Source organism: Chiloscyllium plagiosum, unplaced genomic scaffold (genome assembly GCF_037043375.1).
Source record: "Chiloscyllium plagiosum isolate Xiang-an unplaced genomic scaffold, Cpla_swu_hap1 HiC_scaffold_12, whole genome shotgun sequence".
NCBI classification, from domain to species: domain Eukaryota; kingdom Metazoa; phylum Chordata; class Chondrichthyes; order Orectolobiformes; family Hemiscylliidae; genus Chiloscyllium; species Chiloscyllium plagiosum.
Genome location: NW_028270150.1, coordinates 36,606,649 through 36,628,656, shown reverse-complemented (window position 1 = coordinate 36,628,656; position 22,008 = coordinate 36,606,649). Strand labels below are relative to the sequence as shown.

At 40.2% G+C, this 22,008-nt stretch overlaps 1 protein-coding gene across 2 annotated transcripts in view; it reads right to left on the bottom strand.

Moving 5' to 3' along the window:
* Positions 1–22,008, bottom strand: part of tfg (trafficking from ER to golgi regulator) — a 118,657-nt gene that overhangs the window by 71,498 nt on the left and 25,151 nt on the right. For both annotated transcript variants that reach the window (XM_043701129.2, XM_043701130.2), the window contains exons 2-3: positions 11,862–12,062; positions 10,420–10,503 (exon numbers count right to left, since the gene is read on the bottom strand). In XM_043701129.2, coding sequence (XP_043557064.1) covers positions 10,420–10,503; positions 11,862–12,051 — 274 coding nt within the window. In that variant the 5' untranslated portion in view covers positions 12,052–12,062. The remainder of the gene's footprint in view (positions 1–10,419; positions 10,504–11,861; positions 12,063–22,008) is intronic.

Here is a 22,008-nt window from a genome sequence, read left to right as displayed (position 1 = left end):
TCTGTTCAATATAATTTTGCACAGTAATTATCTCTATTAACTCCACTGTTTTGTAAATCAAACACCTAACAGAATTTGTAGCCAACCTACGAACGTCTACTTGAAGAAATGAATTTGAGATAAACATGACTATCACATCTAATTCCTGAAATCACCTGTTGAAATTCCTCTGCTAACTTCCTCACGTAGGCAGAAAGGTTTTCTGGGTGTAACCATTTTTCTTTGTCTTTGATCTTTTTCTAATAGTTTTTCCAGGGAAGTGTTGCAGCATTTTATCTTTTAATCGAAAGGATCATAGATACATTTTTAATCTGAATACATTCACAGCACCGACAATATGTGCGACTTCTCTATCCCTTCCCTGCAGTTCACAGCTCAGTTCATTCAGTTTTGATACTATCTGTAAAGAACCTGAAATTGAGCAAACATGCATTGTTTAACAACTCACTGCATACTTTATTCCTCGATTTAACAGAAGTGATGCTTTTAAGTATCTTTGCAGGACCTCCCTCAACTTAACCACTTTCCAGAGAATTAGTGCACTGTAGGTCATTGAGTAAGGGTTTAATCAAGCAATGCTAAAGGTTTCTTGCTCTAACCAAGTTTACAATGGTAACAACTTCCATGACACGAGGAAAGATTATACATTATCTACTAATGTCTTGTATATCAGTATATTCCTATATAAAAAGGGAACTTGGTAAGACACCATACAAAGATGCACAGTAAATTCAGGGACATTTCTTCCTCTAATAGAATGTTACAAAGAAAGTTGATGAACTAAAGGCTATTTTCAAAAGCTGAAATCATTTTTCTTTCAGTCAGCAGCAAAAGACAAGGCCTGCACTGAAGCATCGTTCGTGTTTGCCATCTTCTGACAAAACACAAGAAAATATTCACAAACGCAAAGTACTTAAAGGAGTACTGACTGGTTGCTGACTATTTATTCAAACACTTGAAGAAGAAGAAGAATAATAGCAATGATGGAAGATATAGAATGTAGGGAAATAGATGGTGGCACCTTGCAAAATGTCCATATTACAGAGGAGGAAGTGCTGGATGTCTTGAAACGGTTAAAAAAGTGGATAAACCCCCAGGACCTGATCAGGTGTACCCTAGAACTCTGTGGAAAGCTAGGGAAGTGATTGCTGGGCCCCTTGCTGAGAAATTTGTATCATCGATAGTCAAAGGTAAGGTGCTAGAAGATTGTAGGGTGGCTAATGAGGTGCCAATGTTTAAGAAAGGTGGTAAGGACAAGTCAGGGAACTAGACACCAGTGAGCCTGATGTCAGTGGTGGGCAAGTTGTTGGAGGGAATCCTGAGGGACAGGATATACATGTATTTGGAAAGGCAAAGACTGATGGGGGATAGTCAACATGGCGTTATGTGTGAGAAAACATGTCTCACAAACTTGATTTGAGTTTTCTGAGGAAGTAACAAAGAGGATTGATGAGGGCAGAGTGGTAGATGTGATCTATATGGACATCAGCAAGGCATTCGACAAGGTTCCCCATGGGAGACTAGTTGGCAAGGTTAGATCTCATGGAATACAGGGAGAACTAGCCATTTGGATACAAAATTGGCTCAAAGGTAGAAGACAGAGGGTGATGGTGGAGGGTTGTTTTTCAGACTGGAGACCTGTGACCAGTGGAGTTCCACAAGGATTGGTGCTGGGTCCACTACTTTTCATCATTTATATCAATGATTTGGATGTGAGCGTAAGAGATATAGTTAGTATGTTTGCAAATAATATATGTAAATTGTGAATATAATATGTAAATTCTGCCACCTTACTGCCAAGTGATATTCATTTACTGTTTGAGTGTGAGCATTTTCCATTTTCATGGACATAGAGTCATAGAGATGTACAGCATGGAAACAGAACCTTCGGTCCAATCTGTCCATCTGACCAGATATCCCAACCCAATCTTGTCTCACCTGCCAGCACCCGGCCCATATCCCTCCAAACCCTTCCTATTCATATACCCATCCAAATGCCTCTTAAATGTTGCAGTTGTACCAGCCTCCACCATTTCCTCTGGCAGCTCATTCCATACACGTACCACCCTCTGCGTGAAAAAGGTGCCCTTTAGGTCTCTTTTATATCTTTCCCCTCTCACCCTAAATCTATGCCGTCTAGTTCTGACTCCCCGATCCCAGGGAAAAGACTTTGTCTGTTTACCCTATCCATGCCCCTCAATTTTATAAAGCTCTATAAGGTCACCCCTCAGCCTCCGAAGCTCCAGGGATAACAGCCCCAACCTGTTCAGCCTCTCCCTATAGCTCAAATCCTCCAACCCTGGCAACCTCCTTGTAAGTCTTTTCTGAACCCTTTCAAGTTTCACAACATCTTTCCGATAGAAAAGAGACCAGAATTGCACGCAATATTCCAACAGTGGCCTAACCAATGTCCTGTACAGCTGCAACATGACCTCCCAACTCCTGTACTCAATACTCTGACCAATAAAGAAAAGCATACCAAATGCCGCCTTCACTATCCTATCGACCTGCGACTCCACTTTCAAGGAGTTATGAACCTGCACTGAAAGGTCTCTTTGTTCAGCAACACTCCCCAGGACCTTACCATTAAGTGTATAAGTCCTGCTAAGATTTGCTTTCCCAAAATGCAACATCTCACATTTATCTAAATTAAACTCCATCTCAGCCACTTCTCAGCCCATTGGCCTAATGATCAAGATCTTGTGTAATCTGAGGTAACCTTGGCGTTTGGTATGCTTTCCTTTATTGGTCAGAGTATTGAGTACAAGTGTTGGGAGGTCATGTACAGGACATTGGTTAGGCCACTGTTGGAATATTGCCTGCAATTCTGGTCTCCTTCTTATCGGAAAGCTGTTGTGAAACTTGAAAGGGTTCAGAAAAGATTTAAAAGGATGTTGCCAGGGTTGGAGGATTTGAGCTATAGGGAGAGGTTGAATAAGCTAGGGCTGTTTTTCCTGGAGCATCGGAGGCTGAGGGGTGACATTATAGAGGTTTATAAAATCATGAGGGGCATGGATAGGATAAATGGACAAAATCTTTTCCCTGGGGTCGGGGAGTCCAGAACTAGAGGGCATAGGTTTAGGGTGAGAAAGGAAAGATATTTATGAGACCTAAAGGGCAACCTTTTCACGCAGAGGGTGGTACATGTACGGAATGAGCTGCCAGAGGAAGTGGTGGAGGCTGATACAATTATTGCATTTAATAGGCATCTGAATGGATATACGAATAGGAAGGATTTGGAGGGATATGGGTCAGGTGCTGGCAGGTGGGACCAGATTGGGTTGGGATATCTGGTCGGCATGGGTGAGTTGGACTGAAGAGTCTGTTTCCGTGTTGTGATTCTCTAATGATTCTAGTTGGTGGTCCGACAGTAACAAGGCAAGTCGAATCTTTGTCCGACGACTTCTTTCAGCAAGCAAAGCAGGACTTGAAGGACTCTGAATACTTCTCACAGCAGTTTGATGAATCCATTGACATGACTGATACAACCCAGCTGATTGTTCTTGTACACATGATTTTTAAAGACATAACAACTGAAGAAGACATTCTCCCCATGTTTCCCTTTAAAGTGAGAACAAAGAGGAGGATATCTACAATCAATTCAAAAGGTACATGTTTGAGAAAAACATTCCAGTCAAGAAATTGGTTTTCATCACAAACAACAGTGCACAAGCCATGCTTGGTGCAAATGCAGGCTTTGTTACATTTCTCAGAAATAATCCTGATTTTTCCTCTTTTGTCAGCCTTGGTTGCTTGGACATGAGAAGTGGGACACAGCAGCGTACCTGATAAACTTTCATCATTCCTTTAATTGCTCCTCATCCTACATAGATCTATTGAATAATAAGCAAAAAATACTACAGGTCTGCAAAAAATGGGCAGAGGACTGGATTAGCTGAGTTGCTGTCGCAGAGTCCGCGTGGACAGAAGACTGAATAGCCTCCTATATATGGCATTATACTGGCTTCATACATCTAGTATATATTTTATTCATTTGTTTGCATTGCCACCACAAAACTTACTTTGCCCTGCAACAATAGTCCATGTTGCCCAAAATGAACGACAATGAAACAAGCATGCAAAGACTGTTAAAAACATTTACTTTTCTTTAGCCACATAGCCTCCAGTAGTTAAAGTAAAGCAGCAGCATGATGGATCAGTGTGTGCATGGTGTCAGAATGAGGCAGATGATATGGTCAACTATCAGAGACACTGATGAATGGTGATCATAATCTGCATGCTAAAGACCACAGCTATAAATAAACTCGATAACAGCCAAGATACAATGGTGGAAGAGTCTCAACTAAATACTTAAGAAGAAAGATTGTAAATTGTTTACAACTGACATTATCAGGAGAAAGGAAGATAGTATACATACAGTCCATAATTTAGGTTTTTAAAAAAAGATTAACAAGGGCTGACATTTTCACCTGAATTTATTGATAGTAAGAGAGGAAAACCATTAGTAGAGATATGCTATAAGACCAGAACTTTCCTTTCCCTTATCTGAAGTCAGTAGCTAAGTTTGTAGATTATACAAAAATAATCAAGTTAGTACATTACAAAGTGGTAGAGAACAAACTCCAGGAGGACATAATGTTCTTAGAAATTAAAACAAAAATTGCTGGAGAAACAGAGCAAGCCTGGTAACATCGGAGAACAGAAAAAACAGATTAAACATGGAGTCTAAACACTCCTCTTCATTAATCATTTGCGCACTTATACTTAGAATATTATGCAGAGATCTGAATGCCACAATGCAAAACGAATACTGAAATTACTGACAAGAGAGAAGAGTAACTAGAATGGCTAAAACAATGAAAAGGTTAAATGATGATTAATTAAATAAATTCAGCATACTGCCTCTTCAAAAATGGGGGTTAAAAGATAATACTAACGTTATTTCCAAAATTCTATGAGTTCAGATAACATTGACATTAAAAAACTGCTTCTGCCTGTCAAAGTTCAACCAGGTGACACAGTCTTCACTGCAATGGAAAAAAATCAAAGCTAATCTATAGAAGCATAATCTCAGTGAGCAAGTGGTAAATCTATAGAGTCAAAGAGTGTGGTGCTGGAAAAGCACATCCTGTCAGGTAGCATCGAGGTGCAGGAGAATTGACATTTCAGGCATAAGCCCTTCATTAGGAATGAAATCTATACAGCACAAACAGGTGACAGATTCATTCAAAATATAAATATGCTTTGAGGTGACAGCATTTCAGTAGTGAGAGAAATGGCATACAGTAAAATTGGAATACCTCGAAGCAGTGGTAGGGCTGTTTTAGATTAATTGATAAGAAATTCATTGCTATGTTTAGTTAGCATCTCTGACATAAATGTTTTTTGAGACTGGCAAAACCAAATTGGCAATAATCTTAGCAAAAAGCTATTAGAACTCAAAATCCTTTACTTCTCATATTTTAAGGGTACCCTTATTTTGTCTTATTCAAAACTTCAGCTTTTTATTATGCAATACTACCCTCTAGTGATATGACACATAACATACATCTTGACACAGTATTTATGTGGAGTATTAACAAAATAATGTTTAAAGACTTATTTTTGCTGACTTCATATGCTTACTTTGATCATGTCCAGCTTCTAAAAAGCAAGTTTTCATCAGCATTCTCTGGATTACAATTTGCACAGAGATAATATATCACAAATTTGCTGAATAAGTGTATGCTTTAAGAGACAACCCAACAGCAAGATGTTCAAAGCTTCAATTCTCACATTGGACACTAATCAAACAAAATTTAGTTGATGCAATGCCAAATGAACTTGCTAAAATATACTGGATTACTAACATGTCTGGAGATTGTTAATAGATGGATGGTCCCACATAGATAATGTTAATTTTACTTCACATTAATGCACATATCCACAAAAGATTATAAATATACTCATTCTTTTTCTTTATTATAGAAAGAACCAAAAAAAAATCAGCAGCGCTGAAATGTACAGAATAATGAGATACTTCAATGTAGAAGCTTCCACAAACATCAGCATACATTCCTTGCTCAGGAGCCACATATTTTAAAAATCCGTAAGTTAAAATGTATTACTAAGCTGGACAGGCATAGTTAAATTCCATTTTGAATGGGGCCATTTTTGATAAATTTGGAAATGGCTTTGGCTAAGAATTATAATGCTCCAGAAATCACCTTCATTATAGCAAAGTGACACATACAAGTTTTACATGCCACAAATAAGGTTTTGACAAAAAGGAACATGCAAATGTGCATTTCCAATGTAGTTATAAACGTGGTTTGGATATGCCTTTAATATTGTACATTTATCATTTCCTGCCCACAAACAAGTGTAGTATTTAACAAGTTTAAGTGTAAGGGAATAACAGCGCCATTACACAAACATGTTTACAAGTCAAAATGTCCATTTACATGCTGTTTCTAGTCTTTGATAAATAGCAGCAGTATAAAACAAAGGCAATGTGGCCTAGTCAAGCAGTTGTAAAATCTAAACTATCAAATCTCTTCTCAAGCTTCTCTTTTCAGATGAAACAACTTCAGATTCCCCTATTTATGAAGGTCACTGAAGTCCCTCATCGCTGGAAGCTTTTCTGCTCAATTTGTAAAGCTTTCTTGTCTTTCCTAAGATGGATAGCCCAGAACAGGTGAGATCAAATTATCATTGTATAATTTCCTTTTTTTTATTCTATGCTTTCATTAAAAAAGCCCAGGATCTCATAAGTCTTATTAACTACTTTTTCACCCTGACCAGGCACTTTCAATGTCAACATGAATATACACTCCAAGTAGAAAAGTCAAAACAATGACATGACTTTGACTTATTTTTCAGAGTAACCATTCTGCATAAAATCCTCAAGCAATTCTCCTAATAAGTAAAATCTTTCACAATGCACATTAATAAATAATGATGATACATTATTCCATATTTTTAATTGCTTCTGCAGGCATTGCATCACTTCCAGATGCTTGTTTGCTCATTTATCAATGAATATGTTGAATTATTAATAAAGGAAAGCAACAAATTACAGACTTAACTAGTTTGGATTCCAGGGAAGAAAAGGGATGAGAGAAACAATCTGCATTACAAGATTAATGAGTGAATGCAGTTTAGAATTTGGTCAGATGTTTGTTTGTTTGTTTTGTGGATTTTGTAAAGCATTTCATTAGATTGAACGGATTAAGCTCTTGACCATGCGGAAACATTTTGAATAGACAACTCAAAAGACATTTGTTCATGGGGCAAAGAGGAACAAAAAGGGCAATCAAATAAGTCAGAAGAGGAGTTCAACGATAGTGTTGTTTATCACCAGTCTTCTTCAGTCTTTAGGATTAAAACAGGATGTGACGACACAAAATTGGAGGGCAAATAATATCAATTAGATTTGCAAATGACAATGCACTTGTACCAAGCACAGAAGAATGACATGAACTAATAGTTAAGATTGTAAATAACATATGACTTTGGAACGAAAATGAAAACTGACAAAACAAGTGGTTGCATATCTCAAATATTCATAGAAGGAAAAGAAATGCAATGTAGAATATTCAAGAATTTAGGAACAAAATTGCTGCAGATGGAAAATTTCTTGAAATAAGAGTAATGAAAGCAATGGAGAAAGGTTTTATATAGGAAAGGCAATAAAGATGGTAACGAGAAAGCTGATTGAACAACTCACAAAGTAACTTGTGAAGAGTTAGTTTGATTATAAAGTTAGATCACATGGGATCCAGTCAAATGGATATAAAATTGGCTTGAAGGTAAGCGACAGAGGGTAGTGGTAGAGGTTGTTTCTTTGGAATGAAAGTGCGTGACCAGCAGTGTGCCACAAAGATCAGTGCTTAATCCACTGCTATTTGTCATTTAAATAATTTGGATGCGAATACAGGAGGTATGGTCAGTAAGTTTGCAGATGGTACCAAAACAGGTGGTGTAGTGGACAGTGAAGGTGGTTATCAGTACAACAGGCCCTTGATTAACTGGGCCAATGGGGCCGAGGAGTGGCGGATGGAGTTTAATTTAAATAAACTTATACACTTAATAATAGGGCCTTGGGGAATGTTGTGACAATACTAATGGTTTTGTCCTTTTTTTGTGAAGAAAGATTGAGATAGAAGTACTGAGCAGTCTGCTCCAAAGCCAATAAAGTAAACAGCTTGAGGCCTTGGGCTTTTTTCTAAAAAAGCTGTAACAATAGAAGGGGTGGGGTCAAGCTCTCAGAATCAGATTTTTTAACTTTAGTGTACTGCCCTTGCTACTAAGGCCTTGAAGCTGGATCTGGAAGCTGTTTTTCTTCATTTACAGCTAAATACTGGTGCTTCCTGCTGCTAGAATTGCATGAGAGACAATCTATTTTAGTGAATTTGCCTTTGCCAAAGCTGTGTTTATGAGATGTTACTATATTGGAACAGTTGCTGTTTAATAGTTAAATAATCTATTATACTGTTAAGTCTTCAAATAGGGTTAAATTATTCTAATACTTAAGTATAGTGTGTGCTTAAATTGTTTTGCTTCAAGACTGGCACTTTGACCAATCAAATTGCACTTGGAATGCAACGCCTTGCACCTACCTTTAAAGTAATAAAAAAGTAGTTAAGGTCCAGACTATCTTCTTAATATATTTTGAGGGAGCTTGGTCTGGTCCATAAGAGTGTGGCCAAACAAAGAAAATGAGGAGTACTGGTGCATTGTTTCTGACAAATGTAGTCGATGGAAGTCATGACGTGTAGATGCCGGTGTTGGACTGAGGTGGACAAAGTTAAAAGTCACATGACAACAGGTTTATTTAAATTGCAAGCTTTCGGAGTGCTGCTCCTTCGTCTGACGGTGTCATGTGACATCTGACCTTGAAACTGGAGTCGCAGACAGACAGCATGCTTACCTTCAATGGTTGGTGCATTAAGTACAGGAGTTGAGAGTCATGTTGCAGCTGTACAGAGCACTGGTTAGACCACTTTAGAACTGCCTAACCAGTGCCTTTTTATAGGAAATATACTGTCAAATTTGAGAGGGTGCAGAAAAGATTTGCAAGGAAGATTTGAGCTATTACGAGAGGCAGAATAAGCTGGTGCTCTTCTCCCTGGAGCGCCGGAGACTGAGGGGTGACCTTACAAAGTTCATAAAATCATAACAGAACGGACAAAGATAGGTAATAGCTAAAATCTTGTTCCTAGGATGGGAGTTCAAAACAAGAGGCCATAGGCTTAAGGTTAGAGGGGAAAGACTTAAAAAGACCCGAGGGCTAACTTTTTCCACGCAGAGGGTGGTGCTTGTATGGACTAAGCTACCAGAGGAACAGGTGGAGGTGGGCACAATTACAACATTTAAAAGACATCGCATATGAATAGGGAGGGATTAGAGAGATGTGGGCCAAGTGCTGGCAAATCAAATCAGATTGGGATGTCTGGTCAGTATGAATGAGTTGGAACGAAAGGTGATGTATGATAACTAATATAGTTGATGCTTTTAGTAGCCAAATCAGTTAAGTTCATCTTTGGTAACCAAAATGGTTAAATAAATGTAAGAAATGTATGAGCATTTCATATGTGGATGATGATATTAAAATGATTTAAGTGCACACCCAACGAATACTCCTTGAAAGAAAATACTCAAGCATGCAAACTTTCAAAAGGAAGGCATCAGCCATGTTTTCTGACAAAAACAATATATCAAAGGATCAACAGTTTGACCAATATTCATTACCTCTATAGTTAGCTCTCTGACGTAGGATATGATGGGCTACTAAAGAAGCAAATATAGCACCTTAATGTTTGGTGACTTTATCTTTGCAATGCTTCAGTAATCCCAGCAAGCCATGACGTTTTGCAGACATTCATCAAGCAGGATATCCAGCACAGTTACCACAACAACCTTTTACCGATTACCTAAAATTGTTATAATTGCAGGGTTTTTTGGTCTGTTGTTATGTTACATCTGTTGTTATGAGATTAGATTAGATTACTTACAGTGTGGAAACAGGCCCTTCAGCCGAACAAGTCCACACTGACCCTCCGAACAGCAACCCACCCAAACCCATTCCCCTACATTTACCCCTTCACCTAATACTATGGGCAATTTAGCATGGCCAATTCACTTAACCTGCACATTTCTGGACTGTGGGAGGAAACCCATGCAGACACGGGGAGAATGTGCAAACTCCACACAGACAGTTGCCTGAGGCAGGAACTGAACTCTGGTCTCTGGCACTGTGAGGCAGCAGTGCTAACCACTTTGCCACCGTGCCACCCAATATATTTAGCTACTTCAAACATTTAGGTATATTTATGCACTGCTTTTTATTTATAGTCACCTTCAAAATTTGCCATTTGAGCAATTCACATATTAAATATTTTCAAGTTTCTGGATTACAGTAAAAAAAAGGATGCTTTAATCAACCTAACATGTAAAACATTACAAATATGTACTCACCAAATAATGTAAGTTTAAGTATTCTACTACACTGGATAGCAAAGGAGAGATCTGAACTATCAAATATGGTTATAAGATCGCCATCTGCAAAAAGAACAAAAAAGATTATTTAAGTATTACCAAGGACCAAATGAATGAAGCAGCACAGTCTATGCAACAAAAACAAGAAAATGCTAGACATAAATGAGTCAGTGAACATTATATTAAAAGTAGTGGGTCAACAATTCAGATATGTGTACACCTTCAGAACTGAAAACAAAGCAACTTTAGCTAGATTAGAAGAAGAGGAAGACAGGAGCCAAAAAAACATCAGAGACCCCAATTCATAGTGAAGAAGTTTGTTATTTGAACACCCTGCAAACCTCTTAGCAGAAATTGTCAGATGATATAAAAGGATCATCCATGAAGGGGATGGAAACTAAAATGGCAGGAGATAAGAATCTATCCAGGGGCACATGATAGGGAAATAGGGACTAGGACAAAAGACAGAATGGAAAATTAGAAAACTGAGACAAAGAGTTCAAGGGCTAGAATCACAAAGACCATTAAAGGAGACAGAAAACAAAACTTCCTCAAGGGCAAAAAAAGCAATGCTTGAGACACAGCATCAGATGAAACTCATCTAAAGGGGCAATAAATATTTTGAAAGGAACAGAAGAATGTATGTATTGTTAGTCTCTACCAAGGTAAGAACCTGTGAAAGATATGTATTTTAGTGAATGATTTAAAAGATCGTTCAAGATTTCATGTTTAAAGAAGCAGCATTGTTATATGGTTTTACAGGCAACCTATATTAAATTACAGAAATGATCCACAAGTGACTTTTAAAGCAACTGAGAATTTCATGCTAGTTATACATTACTCTGACCCTTAACTGAGCGAGTATGTGGTTATTTGCATGCTTGCTTTTTCTTTCTCAGCTGGGAAACTTGTAATCTGACTTTCAAGGCTGATTTTCATTGTGAGCGTTACATTGAAGAGGCCTGACAATAAAACACCTCTCTCAATTAAAGAGAACAAAATCAAGTCTATCTCTTACTACTACATCCCTTTTAATTCCCCAGCATAAATAGCTCTCTGTACAACTGTGTTGCTAAGTTGCTCCTTCTCTTTGAAGTGAATGCAGGCCCCATTCTTGTCCTCAAAGACTGCAAGAGCCTCATTCCTGTTGGACAAACTCAGGGACTGAGCTCCTCCTGAGCATCTGTTAACTTGTAACTACACTTCTAGTCACGACTATGGACCATGGACTAAATATGCTCTAGCTCTCCCTCCCTCTTGCATTAAACTCAATCTCTACTAGATCTATACTTGCAAACCAGCTGCGCAATATCTATTACTGATAGTAAATGAAAATAGTGCAAAGCCAACTGACTGGAAAGTACGTTAGTTTAAAAAAGGGCCAAACACTCTAGATAATTTGTGATAAATAAATCACCTACCTTCATCCTTGTACTTGATTGTGACCTCATCATTGCTCTGGAGTTTCCCACGAAACACCCGCTGCATCATCAGTACCAGCTCATCATAGGTGATATCCTCGTTGTGGATTGGAATCCGGCGAATGTCATCACCTAATTGAGCTTTAATGATGAGTTTCCCACTCAGATCCAGTTGCCCATTCATGGTCATCTTCTCTCAACCTAGAATGCACAAATCACTATTGGGTAACATGAGATTGTTAGGAGCAGGGTGTATGCAAGAATTTGTAGCTTCAGTAATCAAGACATACGGCATTTATTCCTGAAGTGTTAAGACAGACCAAAGCAGAGAGTGAGCAAAACACTGTCAGTCATTACAAGGAAGTCAATGGACACAGTGAGAAAATTCAACAGACTACAAACTGGCTACTGTGGTATTTATATTAAGACTAACAAAATGGTTATAGATAAAGACTGACCTCCAAATCTTACTTCAATCTTGTGCATAATGATTATCAAAATTGAACCTGAGATTTGTGTAATAGTAAACCCTAGTATATAATGTGAATAAATGTGATATTATTCTTGATCTAGCATGCATTTGTTCACTCACTTGTCGAAATCACACTAAAGCATCCCTGCATTCTCCTTTCAGTTTACCCTCCCACCCAGCTTTGTACTGTCTACAAACTTGGAGATATTACAGTTACTTCATCTAAAGTGCCAACCAATTCTCTATCCATATCAGTACGCTACTGCCAATTCTTTGATAATGGACTCAGAATTTTTCCCATTACCAATGTGAGGCTGATCAGTCTCTAACTTCTTTTCTGGATGTAGGTTTGCTTGCTGAGTTGGAAGATTCATTTTCAAACGTTTCGTTACCATACTAGGTATCATCATCAGTGAGCCTCCTGATGAAGCACTGTTTGTATGGCCCGCGTTCTATCTATGTGTTTAAGATTTCTTGGGTTGGTAATGCCAATACCTGTGGTGACACCATTTCCCGTGGTGATGACATTTCTTGTTCTTTTTCTCAGGGGGTGGTACATGGGATCCAAGTCATCGTATTTCTTGACGTGTTTACCACCCCCTGAGAAAAAGAACAGGAAATGGCATCACCAGAGGAAATGGTGTCACCACAGAAAATCATATCACTAACCCAAGGAAAGCTAAACACAAATAGAAAGTGGACGATACCACATGTGCTTCATCCAGAGGCTCACTCATGATGTTACCGAGTATAGTGACAAAATGTCTGAAAATGAACCTTCCAGCTCAGCAAGCAAACCTACATCCAGAACCTCAACCTGAGCTACAAATCTTCTCAAAACTCACTTCCTCTTTTCTCTCTACCTCCATTTTTTAATAGAGTTACATTACACTTCAATGCAAAAGAACTGTTCCAAAATTCAAAGAACATTGGAAGATGACCATCAATACATCCACTATTTCCAGAGTCACTTCCTTAAATACTCAGATGTAAATTATCAGGCTCTGGGGATTTATCAGCCTTTAATCTCATCAATTTCCTCAACACGATTTCCCAACTAATACCGATTTCCTTCAGTTCTTCCCTCTCACTAGATCTGGGTTGCCCAACATTTTTGTGTCCTCCCTTGTGAAGAACAAACCAAAGTATACATTTAATCAGACCGAATCTCTCTGTTCCTCGTTAAAACTTCCCGTTTGCAAGGGACCTGCATTTATCTTTCTTATAATTTTTTTTCTTTACATATCTGTAGAAGGTTTTACAATGAGTTTACGGTCCCTGTATGTTTATTCTCCTACTCAATTTTACTCTTCTTAATCAATCTGTTTGTCCTTTGCTGAAATCTAAACTGCTCCAAATCCTCAAGTTTGCTACTTTTTCATGGTCAGTTTGTATGCCCCTTTCTTGGATCTAATACTATCCCTAACTTCCCATGTTAGACATGGTTTGGGCACCTTTCCAGTTTTATTTTTATGGTAGATAGGAATGAACAATTGTCACTGTTTCTCCATGCACTGTTTAATGTTTACCAGTGCCGAGCAACCATCATACTTTCAAATAAGTTTCCCCAATTTATCATAGGCAGCACGTACCTCATACCATCGTAATTTCCTTAAATTCAGGACTCTAGTCTCAGAAGCAACTACATCACTTCCATCTTGATAAAGATTATGGTTACCCTTCCCCAAAGGGCCTCACACAGCTCGACTGCCAAGTATTCCTTTCTCATTACTCAATACCCAGTCTAGGACAGCCTAACCTCCAGTTGGCTCCTCAATATATTGATCCTAAAGACCCATCTCATACACACTCTGGGAATTTCTTCTCTTTGGCAATTTTACGGATTTAATTTGCCCAATTTCTATGCAGATTAAAGTTGCCTATAATCACAGCTTTTATTGAACAAATGCAATTGCTTTCTTCCCCCCGTGACAGCATCCCATCATGCCGTGGTGGCCACCCAGCGAAATGTGGCTTGGCGTGCTCTTGGCCCAGCGTGATCATCTTCCAGTGGTATGTGGTGGTCTCTTAGACTGGCATGCTTCAGCGTAGTCTGCCGGGCTCGCGGTGGTTCCAGAACGTTCTCCCAGCCTCATGTACCTTGAGGTGAAGCCTGGCACGATCTGGAGCCAAAGCCCGATGCAGACAGGAGGCTAGGTGCCAGCATGATCTGGGCTGGAAGACTGTTGTTCTGATTTTTTTTCTTGCTGCAATGCTGGTCTTTTTAGTTCTCTATATTTTTTTTAAGATCTTGTAACTGAAGCTGTGTCTTGGTACCACTGTACCTAAGATAGTGCAGTAAGAGGCAACTTATAAACTTTTCAGTGTACTCATTTGCGTTTGTGACAATAAAGCTAATTCAATTCAAATTAAATACACTCAATAGCCCCGAATCTATCTTTTTACATTCGTGTAATGTTAAATTTTTGTTATTTTTATTATTATAATGAAAAAATGTGGCATTTGATTAGATTAGATTAGATTCCCAACAGTATGGAAACAGGCCCTTCAGCCCAACTGACCCTCTGAAGAGTAACTCACCCAGACCCATTCCTCTACATTTACCCCTGCTTAATGCATATAACCTATACATTTCTGAACATTATGGGCAATTTAGCATGGCCAATTCACCTAAGCTGCATATCTTTGTACTGTGGGAGGAAACCAGATTACCCGGAGGAAACCTACGCAGACACAGGGAGAATGTGCAAACTCCACACAGACAGCGCGCCCGAGGTAAGTATCGAACTCAAGTCCCTGGCGCTGTGAGGCAGCAGTGCTAACCACTGAGCCATCGTGCCATAGAAATATTTAAAATTTCTTCATAAGGTTTTAGCTTCTAACTTAATTTATCTCAAGAGGGTTAGAATATAAAAGCAGCGACGTGCTTCTGAGACTTTATAAAACTCTAGTTAGGTTCCATTTAGAAGACTGTGTCCAAATTTGGACCCCACACCTCAGGAAGGACATACTGGCATTGGAGCATGTCCAGCAGAGATTCACATGGATGATCCCTGGAATGGTAGGCCTAACATATGATGATCGGCTGAGGATCCTGGGATTGTATTCATTAGAGTTTAGAAGGTTGAGGGGAGATCTACAGAAACTTAGAAGATAATGCATGGCTTAGAAAGGGCGGACGCTGGGAAGTTGTTTCCATTAGGCTGGGAGACTGGGACGTGTGGGCACAGCCTTAAAATTAGAGGGGGTCAATTTGGAACAGAAAAGAGGAGACATTTCTTCAGCCAGAGTGCTGGCCTGTGGAATTCATTGCCACGGAGTGCAGTGGAGGCCAGGATGTTGGGTGTCTTCAAAGCAGAGATTGATAAATTCTTGATCTCGCAAGGAATTAAGGGCGAGGGGAGAGTGCAGGTAAGTGGATTTGAAACACCCATCTGCCATGATTAAATGGCAGAGTGGACTCGATGGCCTTGCTTCAACCCTTAGGTCTTATGGTCTTAACCTGTCAACTTATTTAATCAGCTTTACAAGGGAACACGGTTGCATAGTGGTAATGCCACAGGTGAAGTAATCCAGAATTACAGGCTGCTGTCCTGGGGAAAAGGGTTAATTCTATAAATATATTTTTTAAAAATCGGAAAATAAAAGCAAGCGTAATGGGAACCAAACAACCGGTGCTGATTGTCATAAAACCACATTCGGGTCATGAATGACTTTTAGGGAAAGGAAATTTCCCATCCTTAGCAGATCTGGCCTCCACGTGACTTTTCACTGCCTTTTGGACAACTAGAGATGAGCAACAGATATTTTGTTTCCTTGCCACAGGTAGTCAGTGCGCCTGTAAACAAATCATGTCCCCCATGATCAAATTAAAAAGAGAATTACAAATCAAGGAATTCATGCTTTCAACATCCTGTATTGTCATATTTTCACAACAGCAATATGATTAGTCACCATGACTGCTGCAGGATGACTGAAAGATCTTTTCTTTGGTATCAGACTTAAACTACTGTCAAAAAAGAAGTCCACAATATAGACACCTTTCTCAAGGTAGCTCTCTTTTGGCGCAGCAACAAGCCACATTGTTTCACCTAAACCAAATCCATTTGTTTGGAGTTATGAAAAAAAAGGGTATGAAACAAAGTACTCTGAATTAACGTCACAAGCATCACTGCTCCAAATTTATATCAAGAACCTGGATTTAGAAACACAATGTAAATTAATAAACCTTGCAAATGAGACTAAATGCTAAAGGGAAGAGGAATAAAGTCGGCAACTTAAGAGGTTACATGATGAATCAACATGTTCATGGACTGGAATATGACGGATGAAGTTTTATGCACACACATAGAAGGAATGGCCCAAAGACTGTTATTAACAGAAATGATCAAACAGACCGAGAAATTTAAGATCCAGACTCAACAGATCCGGTCATTGCTTGGAAACCACAAACAGAATTCAAACTACATAACCAAAATATAGACCATAAAAAGCCACCAAAGAAGCTGTAATCAAAATGGATAATGGCCTGGTTAGATTATAACTTTAGTACAGTATCCAATTCTGGTCACAAAGATACAGGAGACATTTGAACATAAGGTGCAATGCAAAGGGCCATGAAGCTAATACCTTATATTAAACATTAATATCAAATTTTAAATTAATGAAAAAATATAGAACATTTTTTTGCTTAGCCTTGAGAATGGATAAAAAGAATGTGGAAATATGTCAGACAAAAAATGCTTCACAAACAGGAGAAATGGGTACAGTTCAAAAACTTCCAGACTCAAACCTCTTCTCCGCCCAAGTCACAGAGTTATAAAGATGTACAGCACAGAAATGAACCCTTTGGTCCAACTTGCCCACGCGGACCAGATATCCCAACCCAATTTAGTCCCACTTGTCAGCACCCGGCCCATATCCCTCCAAACCCTTCCTAGTCATATACCCATCCAGATGCCTTTTAAATGGTGCAATTGTACCTCGGGCAGCTCATTCCACACACACACCACCCTCTGCGTGAAAACGTTGCCCCTTAGGTCTCTTTCACATCTTTCCCCTCTCACCCTAAATCTATACCCTCTAGTTCTAGACTCCCTCACCCCACAGAAAAGACCTTGTCTATTTACTCTATCCATGCCCTTCATGATTTTGTAAACCTCTATAAGGTCACCCCCCAGCCTCTGACGCTCCAGGGAAAACAGCCCCAGCTTATCCAAACTCTCCCTACAGCTCAAATCCTCCAACCCTGGCAACATCTTTGTAAATCTTTTCTGAACTCTTTCAAGTTTCACAACATCCTTTTGATAGGAGGGAGACCAGAATTACACGCGATACTCCAAAAGTGGTCTAACCAATGTCCTGTACGGCCGCAACATGACCTCCCAACTCCTACACTCAATACTCTCACCAATAAAGGAAAGCATACCAAACACGATTTGGAGATGCCGGTGTTGGACTGGGGTGCACAAAGTTAAAAATCACAACACCAGGTTATAGTCCAACAGGTTTAATTGGAAGCAAACTAGCTTTCGGAGCGACGCTCCTTCATCAGGTGGTTGTGGAGGGCACAATTGTCAGACAGAATTTATAGCAAAAGTTTACAGTGTGATGTAACTGAAATTATACATTGAATAATACTTAATTGTTTGTTGAGGCTTTCATCTGTTAGAATACTACGATAGCTTCACTTCTTTCATGTGTAAATCACAAAATCTTTTTTTAAAAACGTTGCTTTCTCCAGTTAACTGTAATAATGGGTGTTAGCTAGACAACATATTGAAGGTGTTAGTCCCCTGTGTTCCCTGTCTTTGCCATAATGTTTAGACTGATTGTAAACTAAAAAGTGAGATAAGAGTTTTACATGAATTCATGCAGTTTTTGAACAAAGTACAATGTAACTCTGCAAGTCCAAATTCACCCCACAAACATATATGCGTGCAGGTGTGTGTGTGTCTGTCTGTGGGCTTGAGAGTGTGAGAGAGAGTGTATATGTGTGAATATGTGAATGCAGAGTGTCTTAAGTCAGTGAGGGGGTGCATGTGAGAGTGTGGGAGTGTGTCTCTCTGTAGGAGTGAGTGTGTGTGTCTGGGGTGGGGGTTGTGAGTGTCAGTGAGAGAGTGTGTATATGTGTATGCGTGAGTGTAGAGTGGCCGAAGTCTCTGAGAGGATGCATGTGAGAGTGTGTGTGTGTGTGGATGTCTGCGTGCGTGTCTGTGTACATGTGTGTCCATGTGTAGGAGTGCCTGTGTGTGTATGTAGGAGTGTGTGTGTGTGTATAGTGCAATGGTGGTCACCTATAGTGTGACATGAACCCAAGGTCCCAGTTGAGGCCCTCACTATGGGCATGGAACTTAGCTATCAGCCTTTGCTCGTCCACTTTTCGCTGCTGCCTGTCCCGAAGTCTGCCTTGGAGGATGGTTACCCGAAGGTCCGAGGTCGAATTTCCTGGACCACTGAAGTGTTCCCCAACTGGGAGGGAACCCTCCTGTCTGTTGATTGTTGTGCAGTGCCCATTCATCTGTTGCCGTAGCCTTTGCTCGGTTTCCCCAATGTACCATGCCTCAGAGCATTCTTGCCTGCAAATTATAAGATAGACAACGTTGGCTGAGTCACATGAGTACCTGCCACGTACATGGTGGGCTCCATGTCCACACTCTCTCATGTCTCCATGACAGGGTTCTGTGGAGTTGTCCTGAAAGCCTGGCAGGTTGCTATGGACAATGGTCTGTTTGAAATTTGGCGGTTGAGGGGATGGCTGTTTTAATATGTTTTGGGTGGAAGCTGGAGAAGTGTAGCATTGTAAGGTTGTCTGTGGGTTTGCGGTAGAGTGTGGTGCTGAGGTGTCCATCCTTGATGGAGATGCCCGTGTCCAAGAATGAGACAGATAGAGTAGCCCATGATGAGTTTGATGGTGGGATGAAACTTGTTGATATCACTGTGTCGTTCTATCAGTGACTCCTCGCCATGGGTCCAGAGGAAGAAAATGTTGTCAATGTACCTGGTGTATAGTACTGGTTGGAGATCCTGCATAGAGAAGTCTTGTTCGAACCTGTGCATGAAGATGTTGGCATATTGGGGTGCAAATTTGGTCCCCGTAGCTGTTCCATGTGTTTGGATGGAAGAACCGGTTGTCAAAGGTGAAGACGTTGTGATCGAGGATAAAGCGGATGAGTTGTAGGATGGTTGGTGATTGGCAGTTGTTGGTGTTGAATACAGTAATTGTGGGGGATTGTGGTGTAGAGTGTGGAAACGTCCATTGTGACGAGGAATGTTCCTGGTTCGACTGGTCCGTGGGTGCTGAGTTTCTGTAAGAAATCCGTAGTGTCGCGACAGAAGCTGGGGATCCCCTGTACAATAGGTTTCAAGATGCCTTCAACATAGCCAGAGAGATTCTCACACAGAGTCCCATTGCCTGATACGATGGGACGTCCTGGTGTGTTGGCTTTGTGTACCTTTGGAAGGCAGTAGACGTTGCCTACACGAGAAGTACATGGGATGAGGGAGCATCGGGAACTCTGAAGGACTGGATCCAAAGTCCTGATCAAAATGTTTAATTCACGGGTGTGTTCTTTGGTCGGATCAGCTGGTAGTTGCGTGTAGTGTTCCTGGTTGTTCAGTTTTGGTACACTTCCTTGCAGTAATCTGTTCTATTCTGAATGACAATGGTTCCTCCTTTATCTGCTGGTTTGATGACAATGTTGTGATTGGTTTTGAGAGTCTGGATGGCGTTGCGAACAGGTGATATTTTGCTCTACCTTGTGTCTGATGAATCTGGCATTTATATATTTCCTGACGGTTTGAGCACACATGTCAAGCCCAGGGCAGCAGCCCTCCGGTGGGGTCCAAGTTGACACCTTCTTTGGTCGCTCCTCTACAGATCCCTGTGATGACTGTTCCAGTTCATCAGTGGGTTCATTGGGACCACTGCTAGCATCTTGAAAGAATTCCCAGAGTTTCATTCGTCTGATGAACTCCTCCGTGTTTGCTGCAAGAACGAGCGGGTCCATTTTGGTGGTGGGGCAGAAGTTGAGACCCCTACTCAGGACTACAATCTCTTCCGGTCGAAGGGTGTGGTCTGATAAATTGATAATAGGCTTCCCCACAGTGATAATGTTGTCTACTGTGGTGCCAGGGTGGGATTGCTAATACTGATGTGAATGCCAAGTTTCTCCAGTTTTTTGTTCTTGATGTGCATATAAGGGGTGTGGTTTCGTCACCTTGCCTGTTTCGCAATGTTGCGTAATTCTACTGCTGTATCCTGACACCAAACACCTTCTTCACTATCTTATCTACCTGCAACTCTACTTTCAAGGAGCTATGAACCTGCATTCCAAGGTCTCTTTGTTGAGCAACACTACCCAGGATCTTACCATTAAGTGTATAAGTCCTGCTCTGACCGGCTTTTCCAAAATGCAACACCTCACATTCGTTTAAATTAAACTCCATCTGCTACTCTTCAGCCCATTGGCCCATCTGATCTCGATTAGATTCCCCACAGTGTGGAAACAGGCCGTTCGGCCCAACAAGTCCACACCAACCCTCCGAAAGGCAACCCACCCAGACCCATTTCCCTCTGACTAATGCACCTATCACTATGGGCAATTTAGCATGGCCAATTCACCTAACCTGCACATCTTTGGACTGTAGGAGAAAACCAGAGCACCCGGAGGAAACCCGCACAAACACGGGGAGAACGTGCAAACTCCACACAGACAGTCGCCCGAGGGTGGAATCAAACCTGGGACCCTGGTGCTGAGAGACAGCAATGCTAACCACTGAGCCACCATGCCGCCCCAAGATCCTGGGGTATTCTGAGGTAACCTTCTTTGCTGTCCACTACACCTCTAATTTTGGTGTCATCTGCAAATTTACTAACTATACCTATGTTCAAATCCAAATCATTTATATAAATGATGAAATGTAGTGGATCCAGCACCGATCCTGTTTCAACTAGGTCATCACTCATTCTTCTAAAGTCCACCATATAGGTTCAATTGTCAACAATTTCTCATAAAACAATTGCACCATCTCCAATGCAAACATAAACGTCCTTAGGTCCAGTTACCAAATTGTACATAGTATTTCAGATGTCGTCTCACTAAAACTGTGCAATTACATCATTTCCACCATTTCAAACCCATAAGGTGAAATAAAAGCAAATATGACTTTCATCTTTCAAGCTGCTTGCTATATCTGCCTGGAATCCACACAATTATCTAAAAATTAAATGGATACTGCAATTGAAGGGTGGAAAGGATACAGTTTGCTCAAAGTATGGAGAAATCAAAGATAACGTTTGGGTCTGGTGACCTGTCCGCAGAACTGCATAGAGTATCCAGTTCTGAGGAAGGGCACCCCAGGCCCAAAAAGTTAACTTTGATTTCTCTGCACAGTTGCTACCAGATCTGCTGAGCTTTTCCAGCAAACTTCTGGTTTTGGTTCTTATTTATAGCATCCACGGTTCTTTCGATTTTTGTTCAAAATGTTGTCAGTTCCAGCACTAATCTTTTGTTTAAGAGTGTGTGCGTACATTATAATCAGTTAGTGAGTTGTAATACAAGGAAATGACCACCATACAACCTCAATTCAGGCACTTATTATAATTTTTCTAAGATAAGTCAATACTTCAGATACAAAATTGTCAAACTCTTATTTCATAGAGTAGCAGCGATAGATGGTTAATTCAATCTCACCTTTGACCTCAAAAGAGAA